This window comes from Mus pahari, chromosome 6, assembly GCF_900095145.1.
Source record: "Mus pahari chromosome 6, PAHARI_EIJ_v1.1, whole genome shotgun sequence".
Taxonomy (NCBI): domain Eukaryota; kingdom Metazoa; phylum Chordata; class Mammalia; order Rodentia; family Muridae; genus Mus; species Mus pahari.
Window position 1 is genome coordinate 77,747,930 of NC_034595.1, and position 19,493 is coordinate 77,767,422.

Sequence of the window (19,493 nt, forward strand, 5' to 3'; positions counted from 1 at the left end):
AAAAAATCAAACAGGCATGGCTGTGTGCCTGTAACCCTACTTGGGAGCAGCAAACAGATCCTGGGAGCTCACTGAGCAGTCAGTCAGTCAAGCCCAAAGGGTGAGCTTCTGCGTGAGAATAAGGTGAGGGATGGCCTAATGTCCTTCTCTGTTCTGGTGAGGCAGGTACATCCATACACTCATGTGAGTGACACACACACAGTAATTTAGTAAAAGCCAGATGTGTGTTCAAATAACTGTAACACAAACTAGAAAATGATTGCTGGGTCGAGACAAGAGCAACCAAGCTTTGGGTTAATAAGAAGAGGAGACTTTTTAGGGATCAATTGTGAGGGAGAGATTCTGGTCATAGAGATTAGGGGAAGCTTTGCAGGTGGATAGCAGTTAATCCTAGATTCCAGGAAGAAAAATGATTAAATCCAGAGCTTCCTGAAATGTGTTGTCAGAGCTGAAAAAACACAGTTGCCACAACTGATTTCACAAAGAAAACGCACCTACCTATCTGGTACGAGCCTGGTGCTCCCATCTGAGGCTATAGAGAGAATGTTGTGAGCTTCGCTTGCCTTCTGTTCTTTCTGAAGGACTTGACATCAAATGTCTATGGTATTAATTGTCTCTCAAGAGACTTTATGAAATTTTATGATTAGTTTGTAGAAGTTATGTTTGTAAGCCAGTCTCCAAAGGATTAAGTTTATTTTGAGAGTAAATTTGTCCATTGCTTTGACAGCAGGTGATTTTATCATGAAGAGTATAGGTGGAATGGTTGTCAAGTTACTGGGCCTTCTGTTTCCTCACAGTGAATTTGTGAATGACTTTGAAAAGGAGGATATGCTCCATGTCTTTATCCATAGATGTTACCTGGGATGCAACCTCTTAGTTAAAGCTAAAAGCCAAGACAAGGAAAGCCAGACATAATGTAGCCCTATAACTTCATCCCATAGACAGAGGAATGCTGATCTCTAGTTGGAGGCTAGCCTGGTTTCACAGACATTGTAGGAGTACATACTGAGTCTGTCTGTCTGTCTCTAAAAAAAGCTAACATCAAAGAAAAAAACCAGGCAATAAATACAAGATGTTTTTTATGTGTTAGAAGTATTACTAGTTAGTGTTAGGCTAGTTTTTAAATTAATGATGTTAGAAGTAAGATGTTAGAATAGGCACAGAGAACAAAAAGATTATGGTATGGGGAAAAAAGATGGATTTGAGTAAGTTCTGGAAAAAGAGTTGTAAATAATTGTACTGAACTAATAACCTTTTTCTGGTATGAAAAACGTAGGGTAGGAGTTTATAATTGTCTGAGGGAATGTGTGTGGAATAGTTAAGAATGCTGAACAGAAGTAATTTTGAGGGAGACATTTTTTACAAATACTCTTAGGGGAAGGTTTCTTGGCTCTATGAAATGGAGTCTTGCTATGTAGCTCTGACTAACCTGATACATGTAACAGCCTCCAAGACCTGGAGTTCTAGGCATGCAGCGCCACACTGGTTCACACTGCCTGTTGTCATTTTTCATCATGCTACTTGGGAAAATATGTTGATATTAGGAAAAAGACGTTTTCTAAAAACTGCTTGCTTATACAGCTCTCAGTTTGGTTGTAAATGTGCCACATTTCATGCCTTTTTTTCTCTTGGCCTAAACAGAATGACTCTTTTCCCCTCTGAGACAGGGTTTCTCTGTGTAGCCTTGGCTGTCTGAGAACTCACTCTGTAGACCAGGCTGGCCTCAAACTCACAGACATCTTGCTGTCTCATCCTCTCTAGTGCTGGGACTAAAGGTGTTCACCACCACTGCCTGCCCAGCAACAGAATGACTTTTAAGTTCCTCTGATGACTCCAGAAACTTGCTATTCTGAATTCCTACAATATATGTGATACAAACTGCATTGTCTAATGCTGAGTGTAACAGTTTCCTTATCTGTGAGTTAGACATTGGTAAGTGATAGTGTCACTATTTTAAATAGTTGATAACCAGAGTTTAGACAGGCAAATCACGTGCCCACTGTGTCTGACCAGAACAGGTGTCTAGTGGGTTCTGGTTAGTTTGACTGCATGGCATTGCATGTTGATACTCATTTGGTTATGTGTGTTTGTGGATCTTGTAAGTTTATTGACAAGTGAAGACCTTCCTCAGCTATACAGGCAGCTTCTTGTACAACTCAGGATCATAGTATCCATCAGTTTTGTTCTGAGGCATTACCTTTTGCTATTCACTGAGCATGTTCACGGTTTAAGTAAGTAGGCCTGGTTTACATTTATTTAATAATTAATAGTTCGCTGCCTTGAATCTTAGCCTCTTTTATGAAGTGTGACATAAAACTTATTCTCCCTAAAAGATTACTTTTGCTCCAATATTTAGTGTGTATATGCACACAGTCTTGTCGCAGCACATGTGTGGCAGTCAGGGGACAACTTGGAGGAGTCATTTCTGTCTGTTTACTGTGTAGGTTCTGGGGATTGGGTTGGGGGTGGGGCAGGCCTTCACCTGCTGAGCCGTATTGCCTGTCTGCTTTTTTTCCCCTTAAAAACAATGCAAACTTTTAAGTAATTTTTCTTACAAAAATGAAACTTGTTAACTATAGAGATTTAGAAAATACTGATAAGTAAAGGAAGGAAATAAAAATCGTTCAGATTCTTGCCACTGTCAAGAATTTAGAATATATACCCTTCTGGTCTTTTTCTTTGCAACATGTGTCTAAATGAATCTTCCTTTTCGAACAGATTTTCAAACTAACAGTATTTGAATGTATAACATGAAAATTTGTTTACTTGGTAATTTTAAGGCAATTCAACATTCTCTGTAGGCATGTTTTATTTGTGAGCCCACCTCCAGTCCACATATCCACATTATTACTATCTACAACTCCCCAACACTTGCAAAGTATTTGATAGTTGCATTTGTTCCTTAAATCCTATTAAGAGATTTTGACATTTCAAAAGCTTTCACGCAGGAGGACATGTCTCCCAGGGGAGATTATTCAGCACTATTAGAAAAGTGAGACGTGAAGTCGGGTAGGGTGGGAAGAGAAAGCTTTCCTCTGAAGCTGCAGACCAATGCTGCGTCTCCTCCCCAGGCAACAGTTACAACCCGAGCATCTCTCTGTTTAATCGGAATAAGTCTGGTTTAGCTAGATAAGGCTAGAGTATTATGGTTTTCATTAGTTATTTAGATAGTTCACTGTTAGCACATTCCTTAAAGTGTCTGCTTTGGCAACCAATTTTCTTTTTTCCTTTTGATATGCAGCTGGTTTACTTTATAAAGTAATTTGGGTTCTCAGCTGATATTTTTTTCTTCTTTCTTGAGAAGGTTCTTTAACTGTAAAATTCATTCTTTTCACTGTTTTTATGTGTATATAACATTTGTACTAGTAGTAATGTTTCAGAACTTTGCACTTAACTCTTGTGCCTCTAGATAATCACTATACCCTGGATCCTTTCCGCTTCTCTCACCTTCCATTCCCTGTATTCTAAGTGGTCTTACATTGGTTTTGTTGCTTGTTTGATTTTGTCTTTTGAAATAAAGTCTCACTGTGCAGCTCTGGCTGCCCTGTAGCATACTATGTAGAATAAGCTGGCCTCAAGCTTATAGGGCTTCGCCTGTCTTTGCTTCCAGAGTGTAAATGTATCTTTTGTAATTGCCTCTGTCTGCCAATCTAGGCCTAATCCTGGGATCTTCTATCCTCTGTACACTCTTCTGGCTTGTTCTGTTTTTACTTGTGTCTAGCTTGCTCTCTCTTCAACCTGTCTCTATAATTGTCCTGGTAAAACTGTTTCTCCCCATCCCCAACCCCCCTCCACCCTTTCTGCTCTCTTAAGTAGTTTCTCTTTCCTTTTCCCTTCTCTTGAGAGTTCAGCGTATCCTATTCTGTCAAGTCTTTGTCTGGTTTGCCACTTTGCCACTGAGTTAGACATCAATTTCAAGCATGGGTGCTTCCTTCTACAAACTAACTTTACCTTCATTGTTTGGGATTAAAGGTGTGTCTGTATTCCAGCCAGAGGAATTAAATGTGTTTTCTAAGGGCTGAGTCACACCACAACTAGAAACAGTTTTTTTTTTTTTTTTTTTTAATTAAATAACATAATCTCGGGGTTCGTAGTGTGATCAAATATCCTGCAATACCAGATTGCATGGATTAAAGCCAAGCTTAAATTTTATTTTTTTTCATTAATTAAGTAAGTAAGTGGTAGAGATTGAACTCTGGGCTCCACACACACTCAGCATATGCTATATCACTGAGATACACCTATAGCCCCAAATTGTAATTTAAAAAAAAATATCTATTTTTATGTGTATAGGTGCATGTATGTCTGTATCCAACATGTATGCAATACTCTCTGAGGTCAGAGGAGGGTACGGGATTCCTGGAACTGTAGTTAGAGATGGTTGTGAACCTAATGTCAGTGCTGGGAATCACCTGGGTCCTCTACAAGAGTAGCTGCACTCTTAACTGCTGAGCCATCTTTCCAGCCCTACCTTTTCCCACAATTGTATCTTGAATAGTGTGCTTTCATATATAATTTCCAATATAAATTAACATTAATAAAATATCCAGTTAACCTGTTGGCTCGTATTAAAGTCTTATAATAACAATGACTGGTAAAGTTCTTCAGTATAGTACTTAATAGGCCTGTTCATAATTACATATATAAATAGCTTTTAGTTTCTGTGTCAAAGTTTCTAATATGAATTTCTTTTCCTTTGAGCAGATCATGACAAGATGTTTAAGATGAGTGAAAAAATCTTACTCCTCTGTGTCGGAGAGGCTGGAGACACTGTACAGTTTGCAGAATATATCCAGAAAAACGTGCAGCTTTATAAAATGCGGAATGGTGGGTAAGAGGGTAGCTTTGGCTGGTGCATTAGTTTTCTAGGGTCACCATACAAGGTCCAATAGCCTGGGCAGTTTAAACAACAGAACCCTTTCATAGCTCTAACGGCTACAGTTGTGAGGTTAAGGAGTTAGCCGAGTAGAATTTTTCTGAAACTTTCTCCTTGGCTTGTAGGGGACCATCTTCCCCCATGACTTTTCCTCTGTATTCTCTATCCAAATCTCCTCTTATAAGGACACCATTCACATTGGATTGGAGCTCACCCTCATAACCACATTTTTGACTTAATTGTCTCATTGTATACTATCTCTAGTTACAGTCACAGTTTGAGGGCCTATGATTAGGACTTTAGTTTATGAATTTTTGGAGGATACTATTCAGTCTGTAGCCATTGGTATATATATATATATATATATATATATATTTTTTTTTTTGGTTTTTTGGTTTTTTGGAGACAGGGTTTCTCTGTATAGCCCTGGCTGTCCCAGAACTCACTTTGTAGACCAGGCTGGCCTTGAACTCAGAAATCCGCCTGCCTCTGCTTCCTGAGTGCTGGGATTAAAGGCATGAGCCACCACGCCCGGCTGCCTGGTATATGTTTAATTTTGAACTAACGACAGGTGTTCTTTTTTTGGGGGATGGGGGAGTTCAAGACAGGGTTTCTCTGTATAGCCCTGGCTGTCCTGGAACTCACTTTGTAGACCAGGCTGGCCTCAAACTCAGAAATCCGCCTGCCTCTGCCTTCCGAGTGCTGGCATTAAAGGCGTGCGCCACCACGGCCGGCTTAAGACAGGTGTTCTTTACTGACAGTCTTATTTACTGTTGGGTTGATGGGATCACAGTTTTTCATTTAACTCTTCCTACCTACTTAAAAAAAAAAAAAAATAGAGGCAGGTATACAACTCCTGAATTTTAGACGGGACTGGTCTACAAATTGAGTTTTCAAAATAGCCAGGGCTATACAGAGAAACCCTGTCTCAGAAAACCAAACCAAAACAAAAATCTAGAACCTAAATTCTAATTGTTTTGTTCTTAAAAATTTTCTACAAACATTCTGTTGTAACACTGATATATTGATGATAGAATGCAAGAAATCAGATTTTTTTTCAAGTTCTTTGTTTTATTTCATGTGTGTAGGTGTTTCCCCTGCACACATGTTGGTGTATCACATGGTGGCCATAGAGGCCAGAAGATCCTCTGGAATTGGAATTACAGAGGGTTCTGGGTTTAGGGAATTAAACCTAGATCATCTGGAAGGGCAGGTTCTGCTCGTAACTGCTGAGCCATCTCTTCAGCTCCATGGCTTTACAGTATCACATATAACAAGTCATTTGTCTTCTCTGGGACTTTATCTTCTTTATCTAAAATGGGATTATATTTATATTAATGAACATGTTTTGATGAGGAGTGGTGGTGCATGCCTGTAATCCTAGCACTTGGAAGATGGGGGCAGGAGGATCAAAGGTTAAAGGTCAAATTCAGCAGTTCAGCTACACATAGGGTGTGAGAGCTGCATGAGACCCTGGCTCAAGAAACAAAACAAAATAGCCAGACAGTGATGGCACAAGCCTTTAATCCCAGCAATTGGGAGGCAGAGGCAGGTGGATCTCTGGGAATTCAAGGCCAGCCTGGTCTACAGAGTGAGTTTCAGGATGGCCAAAACTACACAGAGATACCCTGTCTTAAAAAAAAAACAAAAGAAGGGCTAGAAAGATGGCTCAGTGTTAAGAGCCCTGACTGCTCTTCTGAAGGTCCTGAGTTCAAATCCCAGCAACCACATAGTGGCTCACAATCATCTGTAATGAGTTCTGATGCCCTCTTCTGGGGTGTCTGGAGACAGTGACTGTGTACTTAAATATAATAAATAAATAAATCTTTAAAAAAAAAATCTAGGTTTAAGATTTAAAAAGGGGGGAAGAAAGAAAAGGTTTTGACTGGCTTGGGGATATAGCTCTTGGGCAGAGTACTGGCTGAGTGTCTGGCTGAAGCCCTAGGTGTAATCTTAGCACTGCACAAAAGAGAAAAATTCTTTATGAACTTAAAGTTCTTTGTAATTATAAGACATTGTACATTTAAAAGCATTCTTTTGAAGCATGGAGAGATGGCTTGAGCTGCTTTAGCAGAGTACCAGAGTTTGGTTCCACTACCCACATAATGGTTTACAACCATCTGTAACTCCATTCCAGGGGATCTGACACCCTCTTTGGCACCAGGTACACAAGTGGTACAGGTATATTGAGGCAAACCACTCATACAGGAAGTAAAAATAAATCAAAAAAGCCTTAGAGTTAGGCGTGATGGCGCACACCTTTAGTCCCAGCACTCAGGAGGCAGAGGCAGGCAGATCTCTGAGTTAGAGACCAGTCAGGTCTACAGCTTAAGTTCCAGGACAGCCCAGGCTAGGCAGAGAAACCCTTTTTGGAAAACATAAAGACTTAGAATATAGCTTAGGTTTAAGTTTTATATGGTTACTTACATAAAATGACTAAATTAACATCCATTCATACCTAGTTTTAGGCAGCATATTTAGCATTATTCTCCCAATTGCCTAAATGTTTTAGAAGGTCTTTCTTTCTTTCTTTTTTTTTTTTTTTTCGAGACAGGGTTTCTCTGTGTAGCCCTGGCTGTCCTGGCACTCACTTTGTAGACCAGGCTGGCCTCAAACTCAGAAATCCACCTGCCTCTGCCTCCCAAGTGCTGGGATTAAAGGTGTGCGCCACCACACCTGGCCCTTGAAGGTCTTTCTTATCAATGTTAAGCACTGTGCTTAATACTGTAGAAAATTAATGGGTGATCAAGACCCTGCCAGTCAGAAACCTAACACACACTCAGGGTGAAGGGTCTGCCGATGCTTCTGAGGTGTGGTGCTGTCTCGTTGGTTGACTGAGAGACTGCTGAGTGACTAAGAAGAATAGGAAGAGTCACTTGTTACATGTGATTTAGGTGCTAAAAGTCAGTGCCTAAAGAAAAATTGTGTTTGTTTAAATTATCCCTTAAAGACTCTTAAGTCAGTTACTTTATTAAGTACAGTTTAGAAGATGGAGGTAGAAGGATCAGGAGTTCAAGACTATCCTCAGTTGTATAATGAGTTTGAGGCCAGCCTGATGACTGGAGACTCCAGTTACATGAGATCGTGTTTCAAAAAACATAAATAAATAAAGATGACTTTTAATAACGAACACAGTTTTATAGTTAGGTTAGGTGTGGTGGTATACACCTGTAATCACAGCATTTAGAAGACAGAAACAGGAAGAGCTCAAGGTTAAGACCTGTCTCTAAAGAGACAATATATAGAGACGTGATTGGGGTGAAGGCTGTTGCTGCCTTCTGCTTCCCTTCAAGTGTAACTCTTTATGTCTTGTACCAGGATATGAATTGTCCCCTACAGCAGCAGCTAACTTCACACGGCGGAACCTGGCTGACTGTCTTCGGAGTCGGGTAAGCAGCTCGCGGCCAGCCTTTGGCAACAGCAGAAAGCCATGCTTTCACACCCTGCCTGATGTGAATAGTGGTTTGGGCATGTTTGACTTTCCTCAGCTCTTCCCACTGCTAATCATTCCCTTTTAGTCCCCTTGGTTTGTTTTCTCCTTGGGTATTGTTGCTTTTTACAATCTAAGTCTGTCACTTGGGAGGCTAGTGAAGGCTAATGAACTCCAGGCCAGCCCAGGCTACAGAGCTAGTTCTAGGCTAGCCCAGGCTATTCAATGAAAATATCCCTCTGGTTTTTTGTTTTTTTAGATTTTTATTTATCTTATTATGTATATAAGTACACTATTGATGTCTTCAGACACACCAGAAGAGGGCATCAGATCCCATTACAGATGGTTGTGAGCCACCATGTGGGTGCTGGGAATTGAACTCAGGACCTCTGGGAGAGCAGTCAGTGCTCTTAACCACTGAGCCATCTCTACAGGCCAAATATGCCTTATTATAAGAACAAAATTAAAAGTGTTTTAACATATATTTTGCTCGTGGGGTGGGGTGGGTATCGAGGTAGAAGAAGTTACAAGAGCTGGTTCTTGCCGTCCACTGTATGGCCTACAGGGATCAAGTTCAGGTGGGGGAGGCTTGCTGGCAGTTGTTGCCTTTACTTGCTGAACTGTCTCTCTGGCCCAAAAGAAAGGTGGGGTTTTTTTTTTTTTTTTTTAATTTTGTTTGTTGTGTTGTACTAACATGAAGGACTGTGATAAACTACCCCCATCCCAGAGACTTTATTTATTTTTTCACAGCAATTTTAGGCTCACAGCAAAATTAGAGAAAAACACAAATATTTTCCCCTTATAAACTCAGCCCAGATACACATATATAGCATTCTGTATTATCAGCATCTACCAGAGTGATATATTTCTACAATTAATGAACCTATATTGACAGCGTGGGTTTATAGTTTATATTAAGATTTACTCAGGCTTGTGAGATGACTCAATGAATAAGAACACTGACTGTTCTACCAAAGGTCCTGAGTTCAACTCCCAGCAACCTCATGGTGGCTCACAACCACCCATAAAGAGAGCTGACGCCCTCTTCTGGTGTGTCTGAAGACAGCTACAGTGTACTTATGTATAATAATAAATAAATCTTAAAAAAAAAAAGATTTACTCAAGAGGCATGCATTCTGTGAGTTTAGATAAATGTGTAAGGACCTAAATCCATCTATATCATGTAGAATATTTCACTGCCCTGAATGTCCTCTGTACCCCACCCATTCCCTTCATCTGCTGAACCCTGGTAGCATCTAACCCTCCTACTGTTTGCATGGTTTCCCTTCTCAGACTATCAGAGCATAGAGTTGGAGTCGGCTTCTTGGTGACATGATTTAAAGTTCCTTCACATAGTGGCTCTGGTTAAGTACTCTTGCTGCATTGCAGAAGACTTGAGTTCAGTCCCTGGCACCCGTGTTACTCAGTGCACAGTAGTCTGCACAGCTGCAGGGGATCTGATGCCACTGGCTTCTTCAGGACCTGCACTCGTGTACATGCACCTACATGCAGGAGTATGCACAAATAACTTAAAAGTTCTCCCGTGTAACTCTGGCTAAAGTCCTGGAACTTTCTCTGTAGACCAGGCTATCCTTGAACTGATAGAGATCTGCCTGTCTCTGCCTCCATAGTGCTAGAATTAAAGGCATGTACCACCACTACCCAGCTGGGTTATTTCTTTAGTACTGATTTGTATTCCTTTGTTTAAGTGTACTGCAGTTTATCTTTTTCCTACTGAAGGATATCTTAATTGCTTCCGGTTTGAGGCGGTTTATATCTGGGATTTCTTTAGATATTTTTGCAGTTTTTTGGGTAAATTCTAAGGAGTATGATTGCTGGTTTATATGGTAATATGTTACATTTTGTAAAGAAAGTGCCAAACATTTTTGAAGTGTTTTTATTTTTGTTGAACTGTAGCTGAAGGTCCCTACACGGTAATGAAGGTATATCTTCTGTGACTGTTTAGCCAAAGTATGGAGAGTTATCTTTTTTATTCTAGTCTTGTATATCATAGTATATCGCATGTAAAGATTAAATGCTTAAAGATTGTGTAGGATGTACCAAGAAATTTCAAGTGATTGTCGAGGGTGTATGTTTTCTCCACGGGGGCTAAGTAAATAGAGCCTCACCACGTGACCTTACCCCATCTGTCTATTTATTCATCTATGATATCCAGATAACTTCCTAACCCCACAGGAGTGCCAGGAAAATGAATGTTTGTAAATCATAATATTTAACTTTCATGTGACTTTTGCCCAAAGCATTTTGCTTAATAATTTAATCTACTCACTATTCCACTGAGACAAATTGTAGTTGATTCTCTTGCTGATTCAGTGAAAAGCATAAAGTGGCAGAGGGACTAGTTCAGGGCACATAGCAGGTCAGACAAAGCGATGGTAATTGGACCGTGATTTGACTGTTTGCCTTAAGGTCGACTCTTTGATTTTTCAGTAGCAGTTTAGAAATTAGTGCTCTTGGTGATTGGGGTCTCATCTGCCTTCTTAAACTTAATCATGTGTCATCAGAACAAATATTAAGTTTTTATAAACCTGCTTGCTATCGATTGTTTAGAAGACTTAGTTTTAAAGATGTGTTTGTGTATCTGTGTATGAATGTGTGCATAGGAGTGCATGTGCCTAAGGAGGCCAATGACACTGAATCACTCCAGAGCTGGAGTTATAAATAGCAGGTTGGGAACCACCTGATATTTATAAATATCAGCCATGTGTGACATGGATGTTGGGAGCAGTCAGGACTCTTTAACCAATGAGCCACCTCTCCAGACCTACTGTAGATCTCTAAAGCACTTATTTTCCAGTGCCTAATATTAGACCCCAAGCATCTCACTAAGTAGGATCTGCCCCACTGCTAGCTTTGATCAAGTGCTTTGCAGTCTTAATGATCTATAAACAATTTTTTACTGTGTATCTTTTGCCTGAATGTATGTCTGTGCCCTATGTTCATGCAAGTGATCATTATATTTGAGAAGAAATCATAGACATAATGAATTGCAAGGAACAGACAGATTTACATACATTATTTTGATCTGGGTGAAAAATTTGGGATCTTTTATTTAATCCTTGAGGGAGAATTGTGGGTCAAATACTAGATTTCCTACCACCCAGGAGTGCCTGAATTAGTGAAGGAGTGTCTGTGTAATGGCTCCCTTTGGAGAACGTTCCTCTGATTTACCAAGCAGAACTGGAATAAGAATTCCAGCTTTGGGCATAATAAAAGCTTTACCATTAAATGCTGCAGACTTTAAATGAATTAATTTCCTTTTAGAAATGAGATAAAAGTGGAAATTTGCTTCATGCAAATGTAGTGAATCTACGTAATCTCCAGTAACAGAGATGTTTGATGTTTTGAACAAGTAAATGTCCTTTGCAGACAATGGCAAGGAACTCTTTAAGTGTTGACTGCCTCTGCCTTGTGCTGCTTTTCTTTGTTCTTCTAGTTTCTTATCAAAGTAGATTGTAAAATAAGAATTTGTACTTTAGAGTTTTAGTTTTATGTATATGTGCATGTGTGGGTGCACATGCTTCTACATGTGTGTAGTAGGTACCTAGGGAGGCAAGAAGAGGGCATTGGATTCCCTGTGGTTAGAGTTACAGATGCTCATGAGCTGGATAATGTGGGTGCTAAGGAGAGAACTCAGGTCCTCTGAAAGAGCAGCAAGTGCTCTTTTTTTGATGTTGTTTTTTTTCGAGACAGGGTTTCTCTGTGTAGTCCTGGCTGTCCTGGAACTCACTCTGTAGACCAGGCTGGCCTCAAACTCAGAAATCCGCCTGCCTCTGCCTCCCGAGTGCTGGGATTAAAGGCGTGTGCCACCATGTCTGCCTGCAGCAAGTGCTCTTAACTGTCGAGCCATCTCTAACGAGAGAGAGAAATGATAATCGTTTTATATATTCCTAATATAACGTCACTATGTTTGGTATATTTACATGGTAACATTGATTGGCACGTGATACATATTTTGAGTTAGCCAGATTTTATGTATATGAACTTTCATGTAGATGTCTATAGCCCTGAGTGTGTGACTTCATTCACTCTGTGTGTATGCATGCCCTTGCGATTGCTTATTCTTGCTTACTGGTGGTATCAGGTTGGAGGACATTTACTACAGAGTGTATAATCAATCTTATATAAAATGGAGGCAATTGGGAATGTGGTTAAATAGTGTTCGGACAATTGCTAACTTTATATATGTCTTTGAACTAATTCTAAGCTCAGCTTTCCTATTTACAAAATAATAGTACTTCATAGGATTATTATAAGGATTAAAACAGTCATGCAAAGCTCGTTGTACATTATATAAAACATGTAATGATTGGATGATTTTTTTGTTTTTATGATTTTTTTGTTTTTATTGTTTGGTTTAAGCAATTTAATGGCTGTGTTATCTTTATAGGGGATTAATTGTTGAATTATTTTAATTGAACTGATAAGATATTAAAGTGGGGGCTGTAGGAATTTACTAGTATTAATGGACAATGTAGAAATAAACTAACATTGAACATCTGTTCCATGTTAAGATTTGTTCTAGATTTACTCAGTATGTGTGAACCACTAACTATAAAGGGCTATTTAAATTCCAATTAATTAACCCCTCCCTCCCATGCCATCTGCCACCATTATTGAACCTAGGACCTAATCAAATATTTCAATACATTTTATTAAATAAGAAAGTCCAGGAAGGTGTCTAATGGATTTTTTTTTTTTTTTTAGTAAGAAAGTTGTGTTTCTTAGTTTTGGGGTTTAATTAGCCATAGGCATGCTAACTACATGCTCTATCACTGAGCCACTACACTCCAAGCACCAACATTTGTGTGTGCACATATGCATATACATGCCATGACATAGCTGTGGAGCTCAGAGGGAACTTTTGGGAGTCAGTTCTTTCATCATTTGGGTCAGGGATTGAACTCAGATTATTAAGCTTGGTAGCAAACCATCCCATCGAGTCATTTTGCCTGCTGGCCCCACTGTGGCATTATTTATATGATTGTATTATCTGATCCCCTTGATCTCTTGTCAGTGATAAGAGGTTGAGGTATGAACCAGCCCACTCTAGTGTCCTTGGGGACTATGGAATTCTGTGTTGAACCTTCAGCAGGATGCTGGCCTCTGTAGTGTGGACTCTTCCAGGCTTTACTACTGCTACTGAATGGTCAGTGCTTTCCTAGAATGTTTTCTGACATGATTCATAAGCCTTTGGGGGGAGTGGTGCACACGCATGTGTGTTTCTCTCTCTCTCTCTCTCTCTCTCTCTCTCTCTCTCTCTCTCTTTCACACACACACACACACACACATGAATGCTTAGCAAATAAACAATAAAAATAATGAAAAGTATCAAGCTTGACATACTGGTTTTCAGCTCTAGTTCTGTAAATTGCCTTTGAACGCTTACCAGGAAAGCCTAGCGTGATAAAACCTCAGCTTGTTCACACATATTGACTCTCCTTTCATCTTTCACATGCAGGAATTACATGTAAAAGTTTAATCTGAAAAAAGGACTTCACCTTTCTTTTCCTCCTGTAGTTTAAAATCTAATAGTTAAAATCTGCCATGGGAGGTTTAGACCTGCTCTACTATGAGCCAGTTGAAAGTGCTGAGAGAGCCGCAGCTGATTGGATCAGATCGCAGATCTAAAGGGCTAGTGGTAGGGAGTGTTGCTCGGCAATAGAGCGTGAATCTACTTAGCTGAGCCCTAGGTTTAATCCTGGTTCCAAGAAAATAAACATAAAGATCTGATGTCAACACTTGATGTAGTTTTTTCAGTGAAAGGAAGAGAAATGTAGGAAAGACAATCAGTCACTTTAGAAGTGATTACTACTTATCTCTACTCTGCATATGAGTGTATTTGTTTTTGGTAAGTAGGGGCACAGGTACAGAGAGCTCCCTTCTAAAAGAATCCTGTTGCTGTGAGACTTCTGCACTGAAGTTATTCTCTCCATGCCTTATGTGGCTGGTGCAGAGACCATCCCCTGTTTATTGGCATCCTTGGGTCATGTGACCCAGTGAACAGCTGGACCAGGTGGAACCTTGACTTTGCAAGTCTTATCCTCTAAACCCAACCAAGCATTTGTTACATGTGATTAAAATATCACTAACAAGGGTAATTTCTTGTGCTTTTTTGGCAAATGTGTTTAGCAGGATGTGACATGACGAAGCACTGCCATTTCCTCTCTGTGCCATCTCCCTTGAGGCCTCATCTTCCCCGCTCGCCCCCATCTTGCCATGCCCAGGCTTGCCTTCCAGCTCACCTGCTCCAGATGGGTGGCACAGTGGGAGGACACTGGCAAAGGCAGATGTGTTTATTTTCCGGAGACAAAATGTTGTGCTGTTGCAGATGGCAATGCCTTGGAGCAAGTGGCAGCCTTTGACACCACTGCCACACAGCCTGGGCATCTTGACAGACAGAGCTGGCTTACTCTTGGTGATGGGGAAACTGGAGAGAAAAACAAAATTGAAGATGTTAATCAATTCCTGGACTTTTGGTGCAAGCAGCAGTTTTCTGCTGGCGGGGAGTAGTTTTCTCCCCCAATCGCCTCAGTCGGCTGACTGGACTTTCATTGTGGGTCAGGAGTGTGTTTGTGACATCGGCAGGACAGACTAAAAGCTGGAACAGGACTCCATTTAGATAGGTACTCATTTGTAACTGCAAAACATACGTATATCTCAGGTCACAGCAGTCTCCTAGGATTGGGGATGGCTCCTGTCTGCCCCATTGGAGATACTACTGTTCTATTTTTAGTGGTCATTTTGATTATCCAAAGGCCCAGGGACAGGTGTGCCTTGAAGTTGAGGTACCTTAATTAATATGATAACACTATGCTTATAGTGTTTTTTTTTTTTTTACCAGAGTGAAAATTCTGACAGCTGTCCTTTAAGTAGTTTGCTTATGTAGTCATTAGGGCTGGACTAAGTCCATTAAGAAGACAAAGAGTGCTTGTTGAGTCATTATGCCTACTGGCTCCTAAGGAAAAGAAAATGGCTTCAAAAGATTCTTCTCTGAAGCTACTGGCTTTATTTGAAAACCCTTTTCCCTCCTTCTTAAAAAAGAAAAAAAAAAAAATTATGTGGTGTTTTTCCCAGCCCCAGTGCTGATAGAGTTAGGAGTTTGCAGGTGTAAAGCCCTCCCCTCCCCTCCCCATCTCTCTCCAGGGGGTTGTATGTGAGAAGGTGTTGCTTTCTCACTCAGAGAGCATATATGTGCTACCCTGTTGGATGCCTGCTGTGAGCAGAGAGAGCCCCTGTTCTGGCTGAAAGGGATAAGCCTATTGGATGGCTGGAATTGTACAATCCCATAATGCCAACTTTTCACCTAAAATATCTTTCCTAAGCACAATGGAGGTGAAATAATATGGGTAATTGGTTTAAATTTATATTGTTTTAAAACTTAAGTCTGTAAAAAATGACGTGTGATTTCCTTTGAAGGTTTGACGTAAGGCTAGAGGAGCAGAATGTTGTGTCTGCTTAGTAAGAACGTGCTTTAGTTTTCAGGGTTTACCGTTAGAAATACCAGTGTACCCCTACCTTTTAAGATTACTTTAAACCAGTGCCCTGGTCAGGGTAGGCACACTTGTGGGCAAACCCTAACACTCAGACAGAAGCACAATAAGCCCTGGCTTCTTGGTGACTCTCTATCTTTGCAGAAGCACATAGTGTTATGAATGTAAGGACTGGTCCCAAAACCCTTTTTATTGTCTGCCAAAAAATGCATGTAAACAGTGAAAAGGGCTTCAAAGTAGAGGAAGGGTTGGCTTTTTTACTTCTTAAGCTATACATATAAGTTTTATGTGTTTACATGTTATTCATAAAAGGATAATTTGTGAAAAGACAAAAGAATCTAAACAAGGAAGCATAGCATTTTTAAGTTAAAAATGAGAAGTTAACACTCTGGTAAATATAAATAACAGACTGGAAAGAAGAAAGGGAAGAGGCAGGTTATAAATCCTGTGTGCTAATTGCCTCTGTGTGTGTGTGTGTGTGTGTGTGTGTGTGTGTGTGTGTGTGTTTGTGTGTGTGTATGTTAGGGAGCTGAGGATCAAAATTAGGGCCTGTGCTTGCCGGGCAAATGTTTACCACCTAGCTAAATCCCCAACCCCAATATAGTAATCTCTGAGTAACTGTAATGTAGTACTAGAATCTTTTACTTCCCTTTCTGTTCCCTTTGAATAGGGGTGGTTTTAGAGCTGAGATGCTCTTTAATCACTGGTAGTCGTTCGTTCAGCAGTTCTCCAGCCTGCACTGTCTTTGGGGCTGAGGAAACAGGCACAAAGTTGAGTATGTGCCTTCAGGTGGGGGAAATGGAGAAGTGTAACCATCACTTGTCCTGCAAACTGAAAGTGTACATGGGGTGTTCTGGGGACAGAGGTAACCTGTGCTTTCAAAGCAGAAGGGAAAACTGGAAGCACAGAGCAGGGTATGTGAGAGAATGTTAGTGCTGGCGGGTGTTCAGGGCAGCAAGAGACACTTGCTCGTAATTCTCTCTATTTTAAGTAATAGGGTTCAGTGTACAAATTAGGATATTACTGATTTTTTTTTAATGTGAATAGATGACACATTCTCTTAGTATATAAAAGTCTGTGGTTTGGTGAGTAAGGCTGAGTGGTTAAGGAGGACCCAGGTTTCAGCATCTGTATCAGAGTTCACAAGCATCTGTAACTCCAGTTCCAGTGGCTCTAATTCCCTTTGCTGGCCTCCTTGGGCACCAGGCGTATATCCAATATACATAAATGCATGCCGCAGACACAAAATAGGAATAAATAAATCTAAAAGCACAAAACAAAAAAGCAGTGGGGCTTTCTGAAAAGCTGTTGTTAGATTATTGGCTGCTCTTTGGGCTGTTTGAGGAAAGAATTGAGGTAATAGGGGAATTATGAGCCCACATATCCACTGTGGCTGTAGCATACTTAAATTGGACATGAGGTGTTGATAGGGAACACTCTTCGCACAGAATGGTTCCTAACTAGTCTTTTTTCCTTAGGAATTCATTGTTACTTTCATTTACACTGTTACATCTGAAAACGACAACCATATATATTCTAAGTATTCTCTCCCAGGAGACCATAATGTCTGTTAACTCAGATGGATCTGTTACACATTCAGCATTCCTAGATATCATGGACATGCTCAGTGTAGACATCTAATATGTGCCCGGTGTTGTGTGTGTCTGTAGCAAAGCATGGTTTCTGCATTTAGGTTTTAGGAACTACTTGAATGTACGTGGAACCCGGCATTTGTCCTAGAAACTCCTGGTTCCTGAGAAAGGATCCAGGCGGCCTTGCTGCAAGCATTTGGTGGTTTTGCCATTGCAGGGTCAGCAATTTTATTTTGATGTTATTTGGGAGAAAGCAGTATTTTTGATTAGCAAGTAAAATTAATGTAGAAAACAAATACTGTGTTAACTAGTTGGTATAATAAGGCATCTGTGCCATGTTGCATTTCAACTCATTAAATTTCTCAACTTCTAATTACAGTAAGGTTACAGCTTTTAATAGAATCAACCCAACTTGAGCTTAGCAATGGCTTTAGAGAAATAAAATAGATAACATTTTGTATGGTAAACTTTAAAGTCCAATTTTCTTAAAATATTGAAATTATATGCTACTTAATTTTTTCTTCTTTCCTTTTTTTTTTTTACTCATACAATTCAGATTTATTTAGTACTTACTGTTCTCTTCTAGGAACTTTTAATTCAGGTTCGCACAGTGACTCCTCATGGCGTGATTATGTCATTGGAAGTGTATTACTTCCTTTGTTCTCAGTGTAGCACAAACATTTATAGACATGGAGTTACTAGAGAGTAAACCTAGGGCCTCATACATGCTAGGGAAAATTTGAACCACTAAAGCTATACCCAAATGGTTTATGTCTTTGGCTTGAAGCTGCTTTTGTTTCTTTCAAGACAGGGTTTCTCTTTGTAGCCCTGGCTATCCTGGAACTTGCTGTGTAGACTAGGATGACCTCAAACTCAGAGATCTACCTGCCTCTGCCACCACCACCCAGCTGGTTTTAGTTTTTAAGATTTTTTTGTTTTATGTGTGTGGCTAGTTTATTTTTCTGTATTATGTATGTGTGCCACATGTATGCCTGGTTCCCATGGAAGTCAGCAGTGGTCGTCAGATTCTGTGTAACTGGAATTACAAGTGATATAAACAGCTGTGTGACTGCTGTGAATTGAAACTGGGTCTTTTGCAAGAATGGGTGCTCTTAGTCATCTCTCCAGCCCCAGATTTGATTTATTTTAAATGTCGTTTAGACCTACTTATTTAATGCATATGATGTTTCACCTGCATGTGTATCTGTATACCACATGTGCACCTGGTTCCTGAAGAGGTCAGAGGAGGGCATTGGATCCTCTGGGACTGAGCCACCATGTTGGTGTTGGGATCAGACCTAGACCCTCTTTAAGAGCAACAGGGGTTCTTAACCACTGAGCCACTTCCTGAGCCAAAATTTATATATTTTTCATTATGTGTATGTGGGGGCAGGTACAGAGGAGTGTAACTAGCCTTGGAGGCCAGAGATGCTGGATCCCCTAGAACTAGAGTTATGAACAGTTGTGAGTGGTCATGGGTGCTGGGAATTGACCTCTGAATTCATCTGTCTCTCTCCCTCTCGCCTCCCTCCTATCTCTATTTAAAGAAAGGGTCCCTCTATAGTCCTGGTTGGCCAGGAACTCGTTGTATTATGTAGCCCAGGCTGGCCTCTGACTCACATAGATCCACCTGCATCTGCCTCCTGAGTGCTGGGGTTAAAGGTCATGTTCCACAGCACCTAATACAATATGCACTGTTAACCACTGAGCCATCAATCCAGACCTGTGTTTTGTTTTGTTTTGCTTTCTCTTCTTTCTCCCTCCTTCCCTCTCCTCTTCCCTTCCTTCCTTTCTTTCTTCCCCCAAACAAGGTTTCTCTGTGTAGTTCTAGCTGTCCAGGCTGGCCTCAAACTCACAGAGATCCCCTTGTCTCTGCTTCCAAGTGCTGGGATTAAGGACATTCGCCACCATCACCCTTAATTTATGTGTATGTGATCATGTGGGTAGAGGCCAAAAGACATTGACTGTCTTCCTCAGTGCTGTGTCTCCTCAATGCTGTGTCTTCTTCCTCAGTGCTTTGTCTCCTCAGTGCTGTGTCTCCTCAGTGCTGTGTCTTCCTCAGTGCTGTGTCTTCCTCAGTG

General features: G+C 40.4%; 1 protein-coding gene across 1 annotated transcript in view; it reads left to right on the forward strand.

Moving 5' to 3' along the window:
- Psmb2 (proteasome subunit beta 2) overlaps positions 1 to 19,493 on the forward strand; it is a 33,950-nt gene that overhangs the window by 1,974 nt on the left and 12,483 nt on the right. The window contains exons 2-3 of the mRNA XM_021200723.2: positions 4,705 to 4,827; positions 8,195 to 8,265. Of these exons, the coding sequence (XP_021056382.1) occupies positions 4,705 to 4,827; positions 8,195 to 8,265 (194 nt within the window). The remainder of the gene's footprint in view (positions 1 to 4,704; positions 4,828 to 8,194; positions 8,266 to 19,493) is intronic.